This window comes from Macrobrachium rosenbergii, chromosome 42, assembly GCF_040412425.1.
Source record: "Macrobrachium rosenbergii isolate ZJJX-2024 chromosome 42, ASM4041242v1, whole genome shotgun sequence".
NCBI lineage: Eukaryota > Metazoa > Arthropoda > Malacostraca > Decapoda > Palaemonidae > Macrobrachium > Macrobrachium rosenbergii.
The window spans coordinates 54,741,201-54,758,839 of record NC_089782.1 but is presented as its reverse complement, the minus strand read 5'-3'; the positions used below and the strand labels follow the sequence as shown (position 1 = coordinate 54,758,839).

General features: G+C 38.6%; 1 protein-coding gene across 6 annotated transcripts in view; it reads right to left on the bottom strand.

The window, feature by feature from the left end:
* Positions 1 to 1,132: 1,132 nt before the first annotated feature.
* Positions 1,133 to 17,639, bottom strand: part of LOC136828437 (organic cation transporter protein-like) — a 65,166-nt gene continuing 48,659 nt past the window's right edge. The window contains exons 4-15 of one of the 6 annotated variants that reach the window (XR_010850042.1): positions 12,428 to 12,542; positions 11,967 to 12,070; positions 11,193 to 11,347; positions 10,079 to 10,247; positions 9,604 to 9,751; positions 8,982 to 9,082; positions 8,030 to 8,289; positions 7,092 to 7,211; positions 4,440 to 4,624; positions 3,638 to 3,777; positions 3,167 to 3,383; positions 1,133 to 1,870 (exon numbers count right to left, since the gene is read on the bottom strand). Coding sequence is in view for 3 of the 6 variants with exons in the window: in XM_067086498.1 (XP_066942599.1) it covers positions 3,332 to 3,383; positions 3,638 to 3,777; positions 4,440 to 4,624; positions 7,092 to 7,211; positions 8,030 to 8,289; positions 8,982 to 9,082; positions 9,604 to 9,751; positions 10,079 to 10,247; positions 11,193 to 11,347; positions 11,967 to 12,070; positions 12,428 to 12,542 (1,549 nt within the window). In the remaining 3 variants the exon portion in view is untranslated. Of the gene's footprint in view, positions 3,384 to 3,637; positions 3,778 to 4,439; positions 4,625 to 7,091; positions 7,212 to 8,029; positions 8,290 to 8,981; positions 9,083 to 9,603; positions 9,752 to 10,078; positions 10,248 to 11,192; positions 11,348 to 11,966; positions 12,071 to 12,427; positions 12,543 to 17,639 lie in introns of all 6 variants that reach the window. The other 5 variants (XR_010850043.1, XR_010850044.1, XM_067086498.1 and 2 more) reach the window with 5 other exon arrangements.

Sequence of the window (17,639 nt, the reverse complement as noted above, 5' to 3'; positions counted from 1 at the left end):
GACATCACCAGAAGTCTTTAGTTTCCGGCGAGAGTTGAAAGGTAAGCCCACAGGTGAGACATTTAAACATTCCTTAAAGATTGCCTTCGATTAAACTTGTGCCAATGTTTTGCTGCGTAATCACTGCACAGGAAGTGTTGTCACTCCCTCTCTCTCTCTTTCCTTATTATTTCATTCTCTCTCTCTCTCTCTCTCTCTCTCTCTCTATCACTGGTTCTCTCTCATTTCTTTTTCTCTCTCTATATTTTCGCTATTCATAATTAATATTCTCCTAGCTATCATTACAGAGGCATCCTCCCTATCTCAGAGGTCAGGAGAGAAGAGGCTGGACAGAATTCACTGCACATCTAACCTCATGAAGGGAAAAGTTGACTAAGAATATTTATGATGATCCATCTTTCCTACACCTAGACCTTTTTGAGGCTCCTCTTGTTTACAGTGCTTTCATATAGAGTATTCAAAACAACTTTCCAGTTTGTGGTCCTCCAATTACTTCCAGGAAGGGGCTCTCCTAACCTCTCCAAGTGCTACACTTACTGTGTCATGTCAACGCCCTCCTGTTTCTACTCACTCTTTTTCATCCAAAAGACTTTCAATGCAATGCTTCACTGCTCCACCATTTCTCTCTTTCCTACTTTAATCTTTCATAGAGATTGCATCTTTTGTATCTTCTCCATCACTTGTCACCCACCTTCTTATTCCAACATTTTTTTTCATCTGCCAGGTCAAGATCCTAAGGGAATTTCTCCCACCTCTTCTCTTTGCCCTTGCCTTTGCAACATATTCATATAAGTCAACGTACGTGGTTACCTGACAGCACAGTTTCTATGGCACACTGTAAATGGTAATGAAGGTTCTATGCACCAGCAAGCCAGTGCAGCATCAGCTTTTATCTCTGACTTTTCATCTGCTTTCAGGTTAGCTGCCCACCTATTTTTAAGTTTCACCTTGCTACATTTTTCACCTCTCCCTCAAGAACAGATCTTCCAAGCAAATTATATTATTGAAACAAAACATTAGGTGCTACCTGGGAGCTAGTTCTACGGGTCTTGAGATGGGACACTGTGGATTCCATATACTTGCTTTCTAATACTGACATGTAACCGGGTTGAGAAGGAAAATAATAAACTGATACATAAAAATTTTTATACAAAATACAACTTTAATAAATGTTATAAAGATTTTACCATTACGCTGGCATCTAATACCTATCACAATATTAACATAACTCATGCACCCCATACAATCACAAAATAAGGAGAAGCAGAATTTATCAGCATATACTGTTGATAAAAATATGTAAATGAAACTCACCAGTACCCGACAGCAACTTTAAAATACTGCCCAATGCACTATGGATGACAAAAAGCATGTAAGAGGGAACTGCTCTTGATAAATGCACAAAAAATGTCATGGTCAGAGTATTTCCCTTTGCCTTATGGTACTGGAAGATATACTATTCCCTTCATTTCGGTAAGAAATATTATTAGGATTCGTGGAAATACTGGTAATGGGAAGTAATAGACAGATCTACAAGATAAATTCTGAAAATAAAATGAAATTATAAATGTATGACAAACAAAGCCATTTTTGGTACAAGAATTAAAGTAAAAACGTACACTAATCCATTTTTTATAAACATTTCCAGGGATAAGTGTTTGAATAAAAAGACTAGCAGCTTCCTTTATCCTTTTTCTACCCTTTCAACCAGATAATTTTTGACATCCATGACCTCTATTTACTTGGAGAGTCCATTGTTTAAGGAGGCAGCGTTAGCATTGTCCTTTTATTATCGTCATCACTGAGTAAGTTCATTCACCACCAGACAGTCGAATGTCCTTTGTCATCCTCATTCTTCATATTTGCAAAACTGTGACAGAATAGCAACAGTAAATTATGATATCAGAATGGAAGAGTAAATGATACAGTTGGGGGAATTATACATTTAAGTATACAAAATATTAACCTGAATATTAACCCCCCTCTCTTAAATGAAGAGCAAATTCTAAGCTTTAGTTATAATCTAAAAAAAAAAAGCCAATTGTCAAGAATGAAATAAATTCATGTTTGAAGTCAAGTCGGATGATTGTTAATCTTATCAAGAAAACACACTGATTCCAGTTAAACTTTTAACAGATGGATATAAATCAGCATTATGAACGCTGAACTACTGTAAAACACAATTTAGCTCTGAAAAGTAACAAATTATTAATCATGCACTTGAATGGATTTGAGAATCTAAAAAACCTAGTAACTTTAGGAAAATTTAATAATGTAATGTATCATGGAACAACATACTGACTGGTGGCAGGCAGAGCCTTCCTGTAGCTTAATTAATGTAATGCATTTTATGCAGCTGGTTGCAAAAACCAATGCAGAGGCAAAAATGCAGGAGGGCGCCTAGTGATCACAGTCCCTCCGCATTCAGCTCTGATTTCTTAAAGAAATCTTGAAAGCCACTGGATTGAAACTTAACAACGATAACTTCACCCAGCTATAAGAATTCTTGGTCACACATGGACCAGAGAATGATAGGCACCAGTCACCCCACAACACTAAGTAAGACAAGTTTATGATTGATAATTATATTCACTACAGATTTCTCTTATATCTAAAAATGGTTGCAATATAACATAGGGCTGATATGGTAAGTCACGATCCCAGGGACACTATATACAGCCCTAAAACCTTGGAAAAGAGTACTGTAGTTTTGCATACTGATTTATGAGCCCAATGTTCTGTTTTTAGTTTAGCTTATTCTAATGAGTAATGCACATTCAAAACTATGCATGGTACATAGATTCTTCAAATTCAAGATAATGCACTTCACATACATAATGGGAATGGAAGTCTTTGAGCCTTAAAAAAACTTACTGAATTGACCTTACTTGAGGTTTACCAGAACCTAATCCACTGCTAGCCTTTCAAACAAGTCTATAAATGCTGAGACATAAAAAAAGATTCCTTTAAAAAGAGAGCAAGATAAGGAAAAATAGTGTATTTGTCTTTTGTCAAAGAACCCTTAAAGGGTGAGAATGGCCACGAATCTTAACCAAATGAATACAAAAGCTGTTACGATGAAAGCAATACTACTGATATAAAAATGCATTTTTATCACTGCCAATTCCTTATAAATTCTTGAGTAGCACTTAATATAATGTCTTACATGTAAACTGGCACGCTTCTTCACAGAAGAACGCATGGAGAATGGCAAATGCAAATTAGGATATTGGAGGTAGATCATGCGCTGAGCTTGTTCGGTAGAACAGCACGACTGTGGTTGAGGGAACTTGAGAGAATAGAAAAGTTTCATCACAGATTTGTAGACTAACTACGCCCGGAGTTTAGCCATCTCTGTTTCTTCATCTGGTTCTTCAGGTTCCCTGAAAAATTGAACAACAAGGACCTTCATCTTAATACTAAGCTTTGCAATGGGGTTTAACGGTCAAGTGCATTACTAAGGAATAAGTCCATTAATTGTCAACATTATTGTTGCAATGAATTGTTTGTCAGGCACAAGACAGAAATTTCGGATTTGTTACAGATTTAGAAGCGCCTGACCCATTTTGAGATGTGAAAATATGTAAATAATTCTGTAATACAGTTGTTTAGGTTAGTGAGAGAGAGAGAGACTTACTGTATCTGAGGTTTCTCCAGGTCTGTAATAGTATCAGGTAGAGGTCTGCCTAAAGTTTCATGCAGAGGAATTGTAGCTATTCCCGCTACAAATGCTGATATGCCAAATAAGATAGATGGTGCCCTTGGATAAAGTGGACCCTGAAAATAAAATAATTTCCATTAATACTCTAATGCAGCGAATGACACAGGCTTAATAGTGGTAAAACCATTTCCTCACTAACTTCAGTGTATCTAAAAATCAGCATTCCTTGCGCATCAAGGGTATGCTTATTTGAGAGAACTCTGTGTATTTTTGCTCTTGTATTTGTATTAGAATAACATCACAACGCAGACCTGCAAGTCGAACAAACTGTACGTTTATCTGTAAGTAGGTCAGTAACACATCAACTTGATGAACTTCTGTATTTATCACATACATTATGATCATCATTTTTCTATAATACCACCATTTTAAATTTGATACATTTTTAAATAAATCTTATAACCTGAATGTCAAGATTAGGCTAGGAACTATGTGGAATTGCTGTTAGTTGCAAGATGTCCAGAAATATTCAAGTGTAGGCTGTGGTACAGGGTCTTTGCTACTTAATAAATTTTGTTGCCTCTCGGAAACCCAAATCCTTAAAGTGTCTTATGAATTGAGATACTACTGTATGGAAATATAGCCATGAATCTATGTATATTGTTTGACTTTTTATACTTATATGTATATATCTCCCTGTATGTGTGTACTTGTGTTTGTGTTTATTTGAAGGAGTGGGTGTATGCTATTCTCAACATTGCACTATGCGCAAGCTCACCAGCAATTCTGTGATAAATGGAGACGTCATTGACCCTACTCGTGAAGCGATTGTAGCTGAGCCAAGTGCCTGAAGTCTCACTTCAGTGGGGAAAAGTTCACTGCAATACAGGTACAGCAGCTGGAAGGCAGCGCTGATGCACATCTTACCCACCATGGCTAAGGTCATAACCAGCCAGCCTAAACCTATGGGAAAGCAGATAAAAGATCAGATTTCTGATGGAGTCTGCCACATAAATTTTACAAATTCAGACTCTTAAGCTGGGAATACTGAATGAAGTCAACAGGATCAAAATCATAAAAATAACCCATTTTTACTTTACTCATTTTCTTAATTTGCTTGTTGATATCTGTGCAAAGTACTGAAAGGGTAATGTTTGGAATGACCCCATCACTAAGTTGAAATAATTTTGGATATGAGAGACCCAGTATTCACACAAGATTTTTTCTGTACGCTATAAACAGAATGTAAAATACTATTTATTTCTAGAAATCATTATAGCCTAACTAAAATGGTGCTAGTCATGGAGCACTTCTATTTCCACATTAAAACGACACAGAAACAAAACTGTAATACATATAGCTGAATTAATGTGTGTGGGGTGCGAATAAAGAGCAAAAAGCAAGAACATTACAAAACTGTATGAATTCCCTGAACAGTTTATATTATTGAAAGTTTCTAAATAATCTAGTGAGTTTCAAAAACAATATTCAAGTTATGTACTGCTACTCTCTAAATTCTAGTTATACTGTTATTCTCCAAACTACTAACAATTTACCTACCCTACAAAAACTAGGTTACACAATACTGTACTGAAACATCAATTGTATCATAACATAAAAAAAGTATATGCATGCATGACTATACATAGGAACAAACATGCACTGCTTGTGGCTATTTAGAAAACCACAAAGCTATAAAAGAGCTTGGTCCTACCAATATATACAAAATTAGGTACTGTATTACACAACTGAGTTTACACTTCAGGGAATATACAGAAATGTAACAGCGTTATTAAGCAGAGTAAGACAAATCTTACAAGTTATTTTTCAAGGGTCGTCCACATCAAGGGTTTAAATAATCTACAATGCAAAGTAACAGGGAGAGCTTAATTCTGGCCCTATTCTACAATCAAAGGACCATCCTGTAATATCAGTACCTGTGTGATACCAAATGACTTCTGGAATCTCAAAAAAAATAAGTGTGTACTGTACTTCCTAGCCTTTCTGTGCAGAATCCTGTCCTAATCATAAGGACATAACGAAGCTGAAGTCATGGTGCCATCCATTAAAGTTTAAAACCTGCTAAAAGCTGTATATATATCCACAAAACCTAATGGGGTTTGCAAAACCTGGATTAAAAATAGAGCGTTGCTGACTTAGCAATTATTACTTATGACAGCTCAAGTCAATCTCTAAAAATCAACACAATGTACTGCACATGTTTAAAATACTATTAAGAACAATACAAATACTAACACATATGTTATATAATTATTTCAAAGTATTCAATGAACACCACTTCCACATTTTTCAAAATCCTGTTTTTTCTATACTCTAATTCATGGTCACCAAAGAAACCAACAACCATTCTAACTATGAATCAAACATGAAATTATCATCCAAAATAGCAGCGGAACATTACAATTTTTACAGATGTATTTAGACTTTAGACCTCAGTCCAAGCCTACCCGTACTCAGGTATTACTTGACTACAATATCTTTATTCTTAGCATGTTCCCATATTATTGATTTTGTTCAATAATCGCAGTATTTCTTATTTCTCTCTAATTCACCTACATTTATTCTTGATACAGTATTTAGATACATAAACGAATATTCACAGTTGTTTAATGATACAGCACACGGCAAAGGTTTCTCATCCTGTGGGGCCAAGCGAGTACTAAGAGTGCACATAACATTGTCATATGATACACAACCGTACAATGAATCCATTTAAAAATAGGCATATGGAAAAGCTTCTTTACCTACCTGTACGTTCCACGACTGAAAGCTTTTTATAAAGCCTTTAGCTGACAACACAAGGAAAAGCAATGAAAGCAGTGTCACAGAGGAGCGTAAACAACGAGAAAACTGATCAAAGACTGACAATAATGTCCAATCTATCCTGATTCAAATTTGCCGTCATACCCTTCACTTTATATCAGTGAATTAGGTTTGGTTACTTTTCACCGCAAACCAGCTGCTAAAATATTATTTGAACATAATTATTTTATCATTAACAATCTCATTGCTGTTCACAATACTGATTATTATTTTATTATTATTATTATTATTATTATTACAATGAAGAAGGATACAGATAAATTTTCGTCTACTGAGCAAAACAAAGGTATCTAAAAGCTACTGAAAACTGCATTTTAGTTGCTCTACCTACAAAAGAGGGGTTACACTATTAGTATGCAAAAAAAAAAAAAACAACTCTGTTTACATGAACACCAAAACATGAGTATTTCTGCCGCCTTTACCACTAGAATTAGTATTTACAGCCTTTAGTATAAACACAAAGCGAAGAATTAAGCTTATTAGTTGTGGATAAAAGTGAGTGAGCTTCTCTAAAGCCTGGTGTAATTACGTGTCTTCCTAAATAGGCTCTACTCAAGTTAGGTTGAGGCTATACAGATGTACATACTTGGTGGGACAGAAGGCCCAACATAATCTTTTGGACTGAGGGTCATGTCCTCAAAACCAGGGAATCTTATGCCGTCAGAGGAACCCCTTGATCTTGGCGGAGGATTTAAGCGAGGATCTGCTGTAAGGATAGATCACAGACACAGTTCTTATATCCAAGTTTCTGGATAGTACGTTTGCTGCTTGCTTACATACTATCTAGTAACTAAAGCTTGTTTATTCTTTTATATCCTACTCATTCTTTGGAGAAACAGACCTTTGCTATGTGGATAAAAAGAGTTATTTTGTTGAGTAGTCTCTCTCTCTCTCTCTCTCTCTCTCTCTCTCTCTCTCTCTCTCTCTCTCTCTCTCTCTCTCTCTCTCTCTCTCTCACTGTGACATAACTACAGACAAAACTTTCTTTATCTCTGGCTTGTAATGCCTGCATTCTGCTTGTTACCAGTTCTATATCAATATCCAAAAAAACATTTTATCACTGCATTAGAATCTCCTAAAATTATTTAAGAAGAAATAACATGTTATTAACATATGGGGAAAATTTCAACACTTTCATCCAATAACTTATGAACTCTATTATAACTGTTGGCTAAAATAAACAATTGTCGTTAACTGTTGAATGATTAAAAGCTGTAATTTTCTGCTACACAGTTGGACAATCTAAGTAACAAGAATAGATCATCATCAGCAGCTGAATGAGACCACCGAGCCATTTTGAAAGAATCTCTTAGGACTCGTTCTCAAGTGGGAAGTGAAAGTTGGAGTAAGGTAAAACTAAAGTCAGGTGGGAAAAGGTCACAGGGAATAGATAAAAAGTAAATGATTGAAAGTAATTCACCTGACTGACAGAACACTAAAAAGATCCTTTAGTACCCTCCACAGGGTGCCATCAATTTCTATCACCAAAAAATTAAAACAAGGTAGTAACCCATCCAGACCTACTTGGTGAAATGAAGGAGACAGCAAAAATGGAGGCACCACTTAAAAGGTACAACAGAATGGATGGTACACGACGTCCAAAAGCTGCAACAATGGGAGCCGTCACTGTGTATGCAGGCACTTCTGCTAGCCCACCGAGGACCATGTACACAAATGGATCAGCACTGTAGTTGACTGCATTGAGTGCAAGCCCATAGAAGACCAAGTTTACCAACAAGAATTTCAAATATACGATGATTGTGATTTTTCGGAGTTTGGGTGTCCTGGAAGAAAAGGAAGTACATGTCCAGTAAACACTTTGGACGTCGTCTTGGATCAATTGGCACGCGACAATAACAGTGTGTTGAGACGTGAATGGGCTATAATGTGCTCACATTAACTTTGGATGATGTGGAATTTATCGTCAAATATGAAAGCAATCCAAGTTGTTTAGTATTTGTTTCCACAATACAAATGGATGCAAATGATGCATTACCTCATTTTCACCACAATCAACTTTACACTAAATTCATGCAAGTTTGATCTCTGTGAAAAATATATTATTTCATCCGCTTAAAAACAAACACAAACTAGCTTAAACTCAACTGAAACCATTTGTTGAAAGTATTTTTAATAATCTGTTTCACGGATACTAAAAAGATCACAAAGGTCAGCAAACCCCGAGGGTACTTCCACACCATAGTAAAGCATGTCATAAATACATGTCGGCAATTTATCTCATCCATATCAAAAATGGGTTGGGAACAAGTCACTGGCCATAAGTGAAGAACAAATCTTTAGCAAATGCTGGATAATCATATGAAGTACTGGCTATGACTACCACCAAGTCATTGACTTGTGTTCAACCTGTTTGTAGAGTCTGTGTGATAAGTTGTTGATGTCTGTTTGTGATATGTTTCACTGCAGTGTGGACGCACCATAAGTGACAGATAGGGAATGTCAAAGTCTCATATACCTGAACAAAATTAAAAGCCTTTTAATGTGATACAAACTCTTCTGACGACACCCAGAAGCCTCTTGCTGGTCCTGCACTGCTTGCTGTTTGGCAAAAGCAGACTGAAAGGATTTAAAAAAAAAATCAGCATTTTGCATATACGATGAGAATAAAATGGCTAAATTTGAAAAGGTATATATAATAGATTTAATTATATCTGTAATAACTACAAGACCCTCTTAACTTCTTGATTTCTTCAAACTTTGGATATGCTTGTCACTGAGAAGCCTAAGATCCAAATGAAGAATCATACAAAGAAATTTTGATGGCCAGAAAGATTCAAACCTGCATCCGGAATATCAGAACGAGGTAATATTATCTGCCTGACTACAAAGAAGTGTATAAGTCTACTCCCGCTTATATGCAATACAGAATATCTGTCGAATTCAGATACATATACAAGTGCTGGAATAGACCCATCCTCACCATCATAGTCAAGTGTTTAATCGTTTATTGCTTTCTTTAAGTTGAAACATATATTTAGAATCTACTAGTCACTAGAGACGCTATTTTCAGTGGAACATGTCATCTGTAATTATAGCTATTATAGCAGACTGGATATTCTCTTGGCTAGTCTTCATACCTCTCTCTGTATAGTTCTCATGAGGGCATTTAACTCTTCTTGAGGTGGGAGGGTGACCTTATTCCAACTCGCTGCCCTTCGTAAAACCTTGTTAGCCCTCTCAAATTGGCCCTCCACAATGAGCCATCTTGGAGATTCATCTATGAACCTGCAGGGCACGGTTGCATGGGTCAAAACAGCTGTTTCATATCTGTCCTACTTATTCATTCTCAGTGGTCATTAAAATCTCATGCTGATGTCAATTTTCAATACAAGAGGAATAACGGATATGAAAATATCTATTCTTTATTGAAGAGGGTTGCAATCTAAAGAAGCAGTTCTTGTATCAATAGATAAAAGTATCATCTGCGCATGTGCTGTATTTGAAAACTAAATTTACTGTCAATAAATGCATATTTCTTGCGACTATAGTAAAATGCAAGATAATAAACCACAGTTGCAGAGTTACTGAAGATTTATGGTAAATCTGGCTTACCAAAGAACTGGAATGATGAGAATTCCTGAGAGACTAGTAGCCGTCTGCAGCCATCGCCAGTCCCTGATGAAATAGGCCATGCCTCCCCAAAGCATGGTGGCTAATGCCCATGGCAGGGCAAGGATTATACCAACGACAGAACGGTGACGGGGCTCACACACTTCCATGGCTGGAGGACAAGTAAATTACAAAGTAATACCCTTTGTACGTTTAGGGGGTAAAATATCAAAACCTACACAGAAGCACCTCAACTTAACTTTCTGAAAGGTAAAAATTCCATTAAGACGCAATATTATAGCTTGTACTTGAGTATTTTCTGATGGCTAACAGAAATTCCACATGGCTACTGACCTAAACTAACCTGTATTTTACATTTAGCATTAAAGATGTTTAAAAGTGGTACATAGCAAAAAAAACAACAATAATGTAGCTGGTAAGTGCAGAAGTTCATTAGGGTGAGGTCCATTAAGCTGAGGTTTTACTGTATAGCCATTTTATTCAGTGGCAGACACGATTATAATACATAAGTAACATTCGGACAGAATAAAGCATGGCTGTAGTTTAGTATGTGGTAAGAGGGGGGAGGGGGTAACACAAACCCTCGTGACACATAATATTATGTTCCGACATTTCAAGATTAACCTAAACTTCATTTTGTTTTTATTGCTTGCAGAGTGTTTCCTCCACGAATCCAATGAAGTAGGAAACTATCACATGAATTTCAGTCATTTTTTTTTTATAGAAAATGTTACCGATATTTAAAAATGACACTTGGTGAAACGACCAAATTTACTAAATGTTAAAACTGTCCACGCAAAAATCAATTTGGAATCTTTGCAATTTAGCCACTCATATTTACGATTATGATTATTACTGTACTCGCCTTCCTGCAGAAAAAAACAAGGTTGTATTCATTTGAGCAAGGATGCAACTTATTTTTAAACGGAATAAAAAAAAATTATCCCTAAATGTAATCTTATCTATTGTTAGAAAATGATCAGAAAAAATTAAATGCATAAAAAATGAATGACACTCCAGGAAGAGTGAGTTAACAACCGACTGACTTATTTCAGAAAATGGCCTCTCAACTCCCAAGGGCTTCTTCAGGTCTTACCTAGTATATACCCCGTTTGCAATACCACCGGGTGCAGGAGGCCCAACAAGAATCTCGACACCAAAATGGCGGAGAAATCTGGGATCCAGCTGGATCCTATGGCAATGAGAGCGAAGAGAGTCGTTCCTATGGACAGCATAGTCTTCCTTCCAAATCTGGAAAACAGAAAGGAACCTTTACTTGGGACAGGAAATGATGTGTCGTAAGAGATGGACCTCGATGGCAGGAAAGAGAAAGTCTCCTGAACGTGAATTTCAATCACAACTTTTCAAAACATGCTGTACTTAGGGAATGGGGAAAGACAGTTGTAGATGTCTGAAGGACACTGACTTACGAGAGAGAGAGAGAGAGAGAGAGAGAGAGAGAGAGAGAGAGAGAGAGAGAGAGAGAGAGAGAGAATTTGATTTAATGAAATATGGGCTGTCAAACCAAGCATTGGGGCATTTTCGGCCAGCCAGCGCTTAAGACATGCAAAGAGAGAGCTGGAAAATAAAGGAGATGAAGTACAAGGATCTAAAGGAGGAACTGGGAGAAAATCTTCTAGTTACACTAAGAAGTTAGAGAGGATGGACAGCTAAACTGAACGAAGCAGCGGGGATTGGAGGCCAAGTGAAAGCCTAAAAAGTGATAACAGCTTAGGGCCGAAGGGACGCTGAAACACCCTTTGGTAATACCTATGGTGCGCCACGTGAGGTGCACTGACGGCACTACCATACTACGAGAGAGAGAGAGAGAGAGAGAGAGAGAGAGAGAGAGAGAGTACGTGATCCTTACCTGTCGGCTAGAATTCCATTGAGAGGCGCCCCAACAAACGTACCAAACATGTACATACTCTGATAGGTCGCTCGGAGGTAGTTGTACGGGCATATTAAATCAAACTGTAACAAAGAATGGGCTCATTTAGCAAGACCCACACAAGAGTTGTGACATCAGTAATGACAGCTGGATTACCAACAATGACACGTTAATCAATAAAAATATGAACTGCATAAATTTCCTAACGCTAGGTACTTATAATGGATCCTATACATTACGTATATCACATTTTCAAGTTCACTGTTTATTGGTACATTTTTTTTAATGAGCCTTATTTTTGTACACTTTAACCAGTTATGAAATATATCTGTGGAATGAGAAATAATACAGTTAATCATTCGACGTGTAAAGAGCCACTACTAGGCCTACTCTAAAAAAAATATATAACGACATCGCCAACAGCTCTCGACGTTACACACCTCCGAAGTTATCGTGCTGACATACGTAGAGTTGTCGTACACCCAGCTCCTGCAAGGATGCGTGACGAAACCTCCGCCGTTGTCGGTATTTTTAGCAAAGTATTCGCATTGGTTCCTGGAAGATAAAGACTGAGTGAGAAAACATGAGCAAAACAAGACAGTAGGAAATATGACATTAGATGTGAGACAAAAGATATTTGAAACAGTCGTGGTACCAACATTATTTGCCAACATAGCAACATGGAGTAACATCACTGAAAATGGCTTAATGTGAACTAGATAAACTGTAGTATGGATCTTCCAAGGAATATGTGAACAACAAAAGGACACATCGTATAGGAAATTTATAGCGGAACCCGGCATATGTCCCGTAGCTTACAGAGTAGAGTATAAAAGGTTCGTGCTGTTCCGTAACACAATAAGGTCGGATGAAAAAGATAAATTAAAGATAGAGCAAGATCAACTACGAGGCCCCCTATGGATAGTGCCGGACAAAAAGCATAGCAAGCTTATGTACTAAATATAACATAAAGATTCAACGAATGAGAAAATGCGACAAAAAAAGCATTGAAAAGGGAAATAAAGATGTCAATTAAGGAAGAGATTGAAAAGACCTTGAAAGGGAAGAGAAAAGAAACGAAGAAGCTAAGGTTAATAGAAGGCTTCAGTGAAAACTGGTACATCAAGGAATTTGAAGCAAAGATGCTTCAATGATAATTACGGCCAGACTGAATATGTTGGATTTGAGGGCTAGTTTCCAGGGAAAATACAAGGATGAAGTTTGTGATCTCTGCCGAGTGGAGGAGGACAACACCCAACATCTCTTCTCCTGTAAGACATTACAGAAAATAAAAGATCAGGATGTAACTTTAAAGATTCTGAAACCCCATGACAGAGGACTGAGGTAATACATAAGAGCAACAATGAAAGTTAAGAATTGTATTGACCAGGGAAGTGCCGGGTGTCAAAGCCAAATAACAGCACTAACCCAGTAACCGGAAAAGTAAAAGGGGAGGGGGTAAAAAGTAAGGCAAAATAAAAAATAAGTTCATTAATATCACCTTAACTTTTGGGAGGTAATTAGAAATGGAATTAATTATGATAAGTGATAATGAAAAATACCACATCAACGCATATACATACAAAGAATTATTTTAAGGATTTACTGCAGAAAATCACAATGTTCTGGGAATAAAACAAACACTCAAGTTGTTGACGACCTAAAGAAAGTAAAGCTAAAGACGATTTACAAGCTTAGAAAAGTGAGAAACAGTAAATAAAAAGGGAAGTTAGTGTCATCTGGAAAAAGGGTTTAACAAAAGAAACGAGAAAACCTGGTAAAAACTGATTAAAGTTACACAGCTCTGCACCTAACACTGACAGTGTGGTGTCCCCACAACTGTGTTTGTGGAGTGAGCGCTTTGGAACCGGGAACCAAGAACATTCATGTGGTGGGTGAAAGAGCAACCTAAAATTTTGCCTGTTCAATTTATTATACTTCAAAGTTAAGTAAACAAAATCTTCAACTCATCTCATTATTCGCAGGGAGACACAAGACTTCTTGTTTCTATGTGCAGCATAGCAAGAGGCTCTTTGAGCTTTGGGGTGCTCTGAGCATCGACCTGTTTGCCATTCAGCACAACAGGAAACTTCCTGTGGCCTGCTTAATAGTTGCCGGACCCATGGGGTGCAATGGAGGACACCTTACAGCATCCCTTCCCTCCCTTTTGTTTGATTTGTCAGGTTTAAGTTAAGTATACCTTAGTTTTACCAGACCAATGAGCTGATTAACAGCTCTCCTAGGGCTGGCCTGAAGGATTAGACTCATTTTACATGACTAAGAACCAATTGGTTACTTAGCAACGGGACAATCAACAGGGTGTTGACTACCCTGAACCTAAGGTTGACTCTGGTGGCCCCCAGGTGGCCACACACCAAGTGGTATTGAGACCTGCTAGCTCCATTATCCGAGGTCCCAAGAGAGATTTCCCTATAGTATGTCAAGTAGTATCACCAGGTCCCTTGGGTGGGATGTGACTCATCCTTAGGAGACCTACTTGTAGCTTGCAAGAGCTGTTGAGAGTCATCAGACAGAGATCTGACCCTGAAAACTGTTTTCTTGTTGCCCTGGCTTTGGCAAGAGACTAGGTAAGCTTCATGGCCTCTCTTTTGATGTCAAACTTTCGAGGGGATGTGGATCTGTATTGCTTGAGTTTGTCCTAGAATTTGTAGCAAAGACTCAAAATCCGCCAGTCCCTGAAATCAGGTTCAAGTCCTTTTTGATCCCATATCTAGAGGATTTCATAGGTAGTGATCTGGACAACATGCTACTGTGTCCTGTTGGGGTGCTGCTATACTATCTTAAGAGAACTCAAGATCTCAGTCCTGAGTGCCAATGACTCTTCGTTAATACTGATTCAACCAAGAAAGAGGTGTCCAAGAACACAATCTCTTCCTGGCTACATAAGACAATGAAGCAGGCGTGTGCCTCATCTGGCGAGGAAGACAGGGGTACAGTCTGGGTGAGGCCTCATGATGTTAGGGGCTTCGCCCCAACTCTGGTATTCTGAAGGAACCTGTTGGTTCAACAGGCTTTAAAGCTGGGGTGTGGTTGTGCCAGACTAGTCCCCTCACTCTATCTTTGGGACATTGCCTGCAAGTTATTGGACATGTTTTCCTTGGGTCCTGTGGTAGCTGCCCAACAAGTTACATAGTTCACCCAACTCCCCTAAGAGAACAGGCTGCACCTCATCTATGGTATTTGGTGGGCAAGAGCGAGTGTGTGGGTGACTGGTCTCCTTCCATTTTTCTTCTCCTGTCTCTTGCTTAAGGCAGAAAGTCAGGTTGTGTTGGGTTGAATGCTTTTATTCTATAAGCTCTTACAAAGAATAGGGCATGCTCTCTAGATGAGGGCAAGGTACAGACTGAGACAGTGTCAAAGTGGTAACATCATAGCTGCCAAGAGACTGCCCACAGCTTGTACACTAAAAACCCCTACATCTCCCCTCCAAAAATTTGGCAGTGACAATATTCTTTTAAACTCATTATTTTTTGCACAAAATTCACTGGTAAATAAACAATTAAAAAAAGTGGTAAACAACATCTTAAAACAAGAGAGACAGAGAAACAAATCAAAACAAAAACAATCATTATAAACGATCAGCAACATTAGCCAGTACAAGCACATCCTGAGACAAACATAATGACATTAACTCTTGACTATTTGTTTAAACAAAAGAAAATCTCTTTAACAGACAAAATTATCAATTAATCCACGTGTTTAACCTACAAAATCTGTAATCCATGCAGGTTTGGATTTATTTTTTACAGGGTGCAATGGTACAGTGTCTCTGGTTTTAAGGATAAGCAGCCACTACCATCTAATCTTTTTGTGTACTGACAGTGTGGGAGAGTTTCTGTCACAACACCTGTTCTGTCTTACCTGCTGGAGTCCTGATTTTGGATTTGAACATGAGCACCTGTCTCGAGGGGCATCAGCTGTCTGGAGGTGTCCACAGAGCATAGTTTTTCTTGCTCTTTTGCCACTTCCAGTTCCCTTTTCCTGAGTGTCTGGTGCCAGTGCCTGGTTACTTTATAATGTTGTCTGGCTGTGGGCACACCATCACGTAATTGTCTGCTGGTAGTGAGTTGTGCTGGGGACTTATCCACCCCATGTAGGGGTGTGTTAAGGTATTGGAGGATGGTGAGGGATACTTTATCGTTATCGAGACTCCCTCCTCCTCAAGTGTTTACTACATATGAGCACACCATTCTGTTGCCACTCCAGGGGAATTGGTTGCAGGACTCCTCTTTTTACATCTTTGTCGAGCTGGACTTTAAGCTCAACCTACCAATGCTTAGGGATTGATGCAGGCATGTGGCAGGCTTACAGTACTACTCCAGGGTTAAAATGGATGTGATGAGGCTTACCTGTCATCACAGGTAGAGGTTCCCTTGAGGTGTTGAACTCTGAAGATGAAAAATGTTGCAATAACCATTTCTCAAGTCTTGGAACATTCTTCTCTAATGGTGGAAGAATCACTGTCATCAGCTTTGGAGGCATGGTGGCTGTTGCAGCTGGAGTTGTGTCACTGAGGGCACTAGGCCTATTTACATCCAATGAGGCCCATTTCCTTACAGGCTGTTAATGAAAGGTAGAAGTGTTTAGCTGTCTTCATGAAATAAAATTAATGTCCTGCAAAGTGTAGCACCCTTCATACTTAATTCAGCAGGTGGCCAATCCCTTGCACTTTGGGGGTATGTTGACAACATTGCTCAGGCCAGCCCCATGTCACAGCAGTGAAGGTCACACATTAATTAATGAAAGTGGGGAGGGCCACGCTATGCACACTTGGCGCATGTGTCCACCACAGCGGAGGCAAACTCACCATCCATCCCATGATCATGTTTGGCCTCCACCTTGATTGTGGGTTGAGGGGGTATGGTCGGGCTTCAGCCACTACACCAACCCCTGGAATGTCTACAGAGGCAACAGACCCCTCCATATTCTTCTTTCTGCTTCTACAGTACTTCTTCAGATGACCTACCTTCTGACAACTGTGCATGTGAGGGATTTGACTATGCAAGAGGCCCTGTCCCCACCATGTCCCGTGTTGGCCTTTGCAATTACTGCAGTTATGGTGTGTGGGGTTCACATTACCTCTGGCATTCTGGGTCCCTGCAACTTCTGGTGCAGGATCCAAGTCGATGTTGGTACCAGCCATATCCAGAAAATTGTGCTAAGATTTCCCTCCTTTAGCATCCTTGCTGTCTGCTTCAAATGTACAGCACATGGCCCGAAATGTATCACTATTATTAATGATATTACAAGACTGAAACACTTGTCTTTTTAATTCGTAGTTACTAAGGCCTACCATAAGTTTACATAATAACATGTATTCTGACAGGTCAAAATCACAATTTGGGCATCTGAAATCTCAATAATCACTCACAGACTGATCTGACCCTTGAGCTATAGTAAAAAAAAAATCAGACCAGTGCAGTGCCTGATCTGATGACCGAAGCACTATTTTTTCCACAGCACTGAGAGCTTCCTCTGGTTTGAGATTACGCCATTGGGCATCAGTAAACCTGACGTCAAGGCCATGTTGAAGGGTGGGGATGCATTGTGGCTGGACATGATGAGCAGCTACTGTAGATGGCCACCTGCAAAGCTGAGACTGACAGAACACTGAGAGCCTCCAGAACCAGA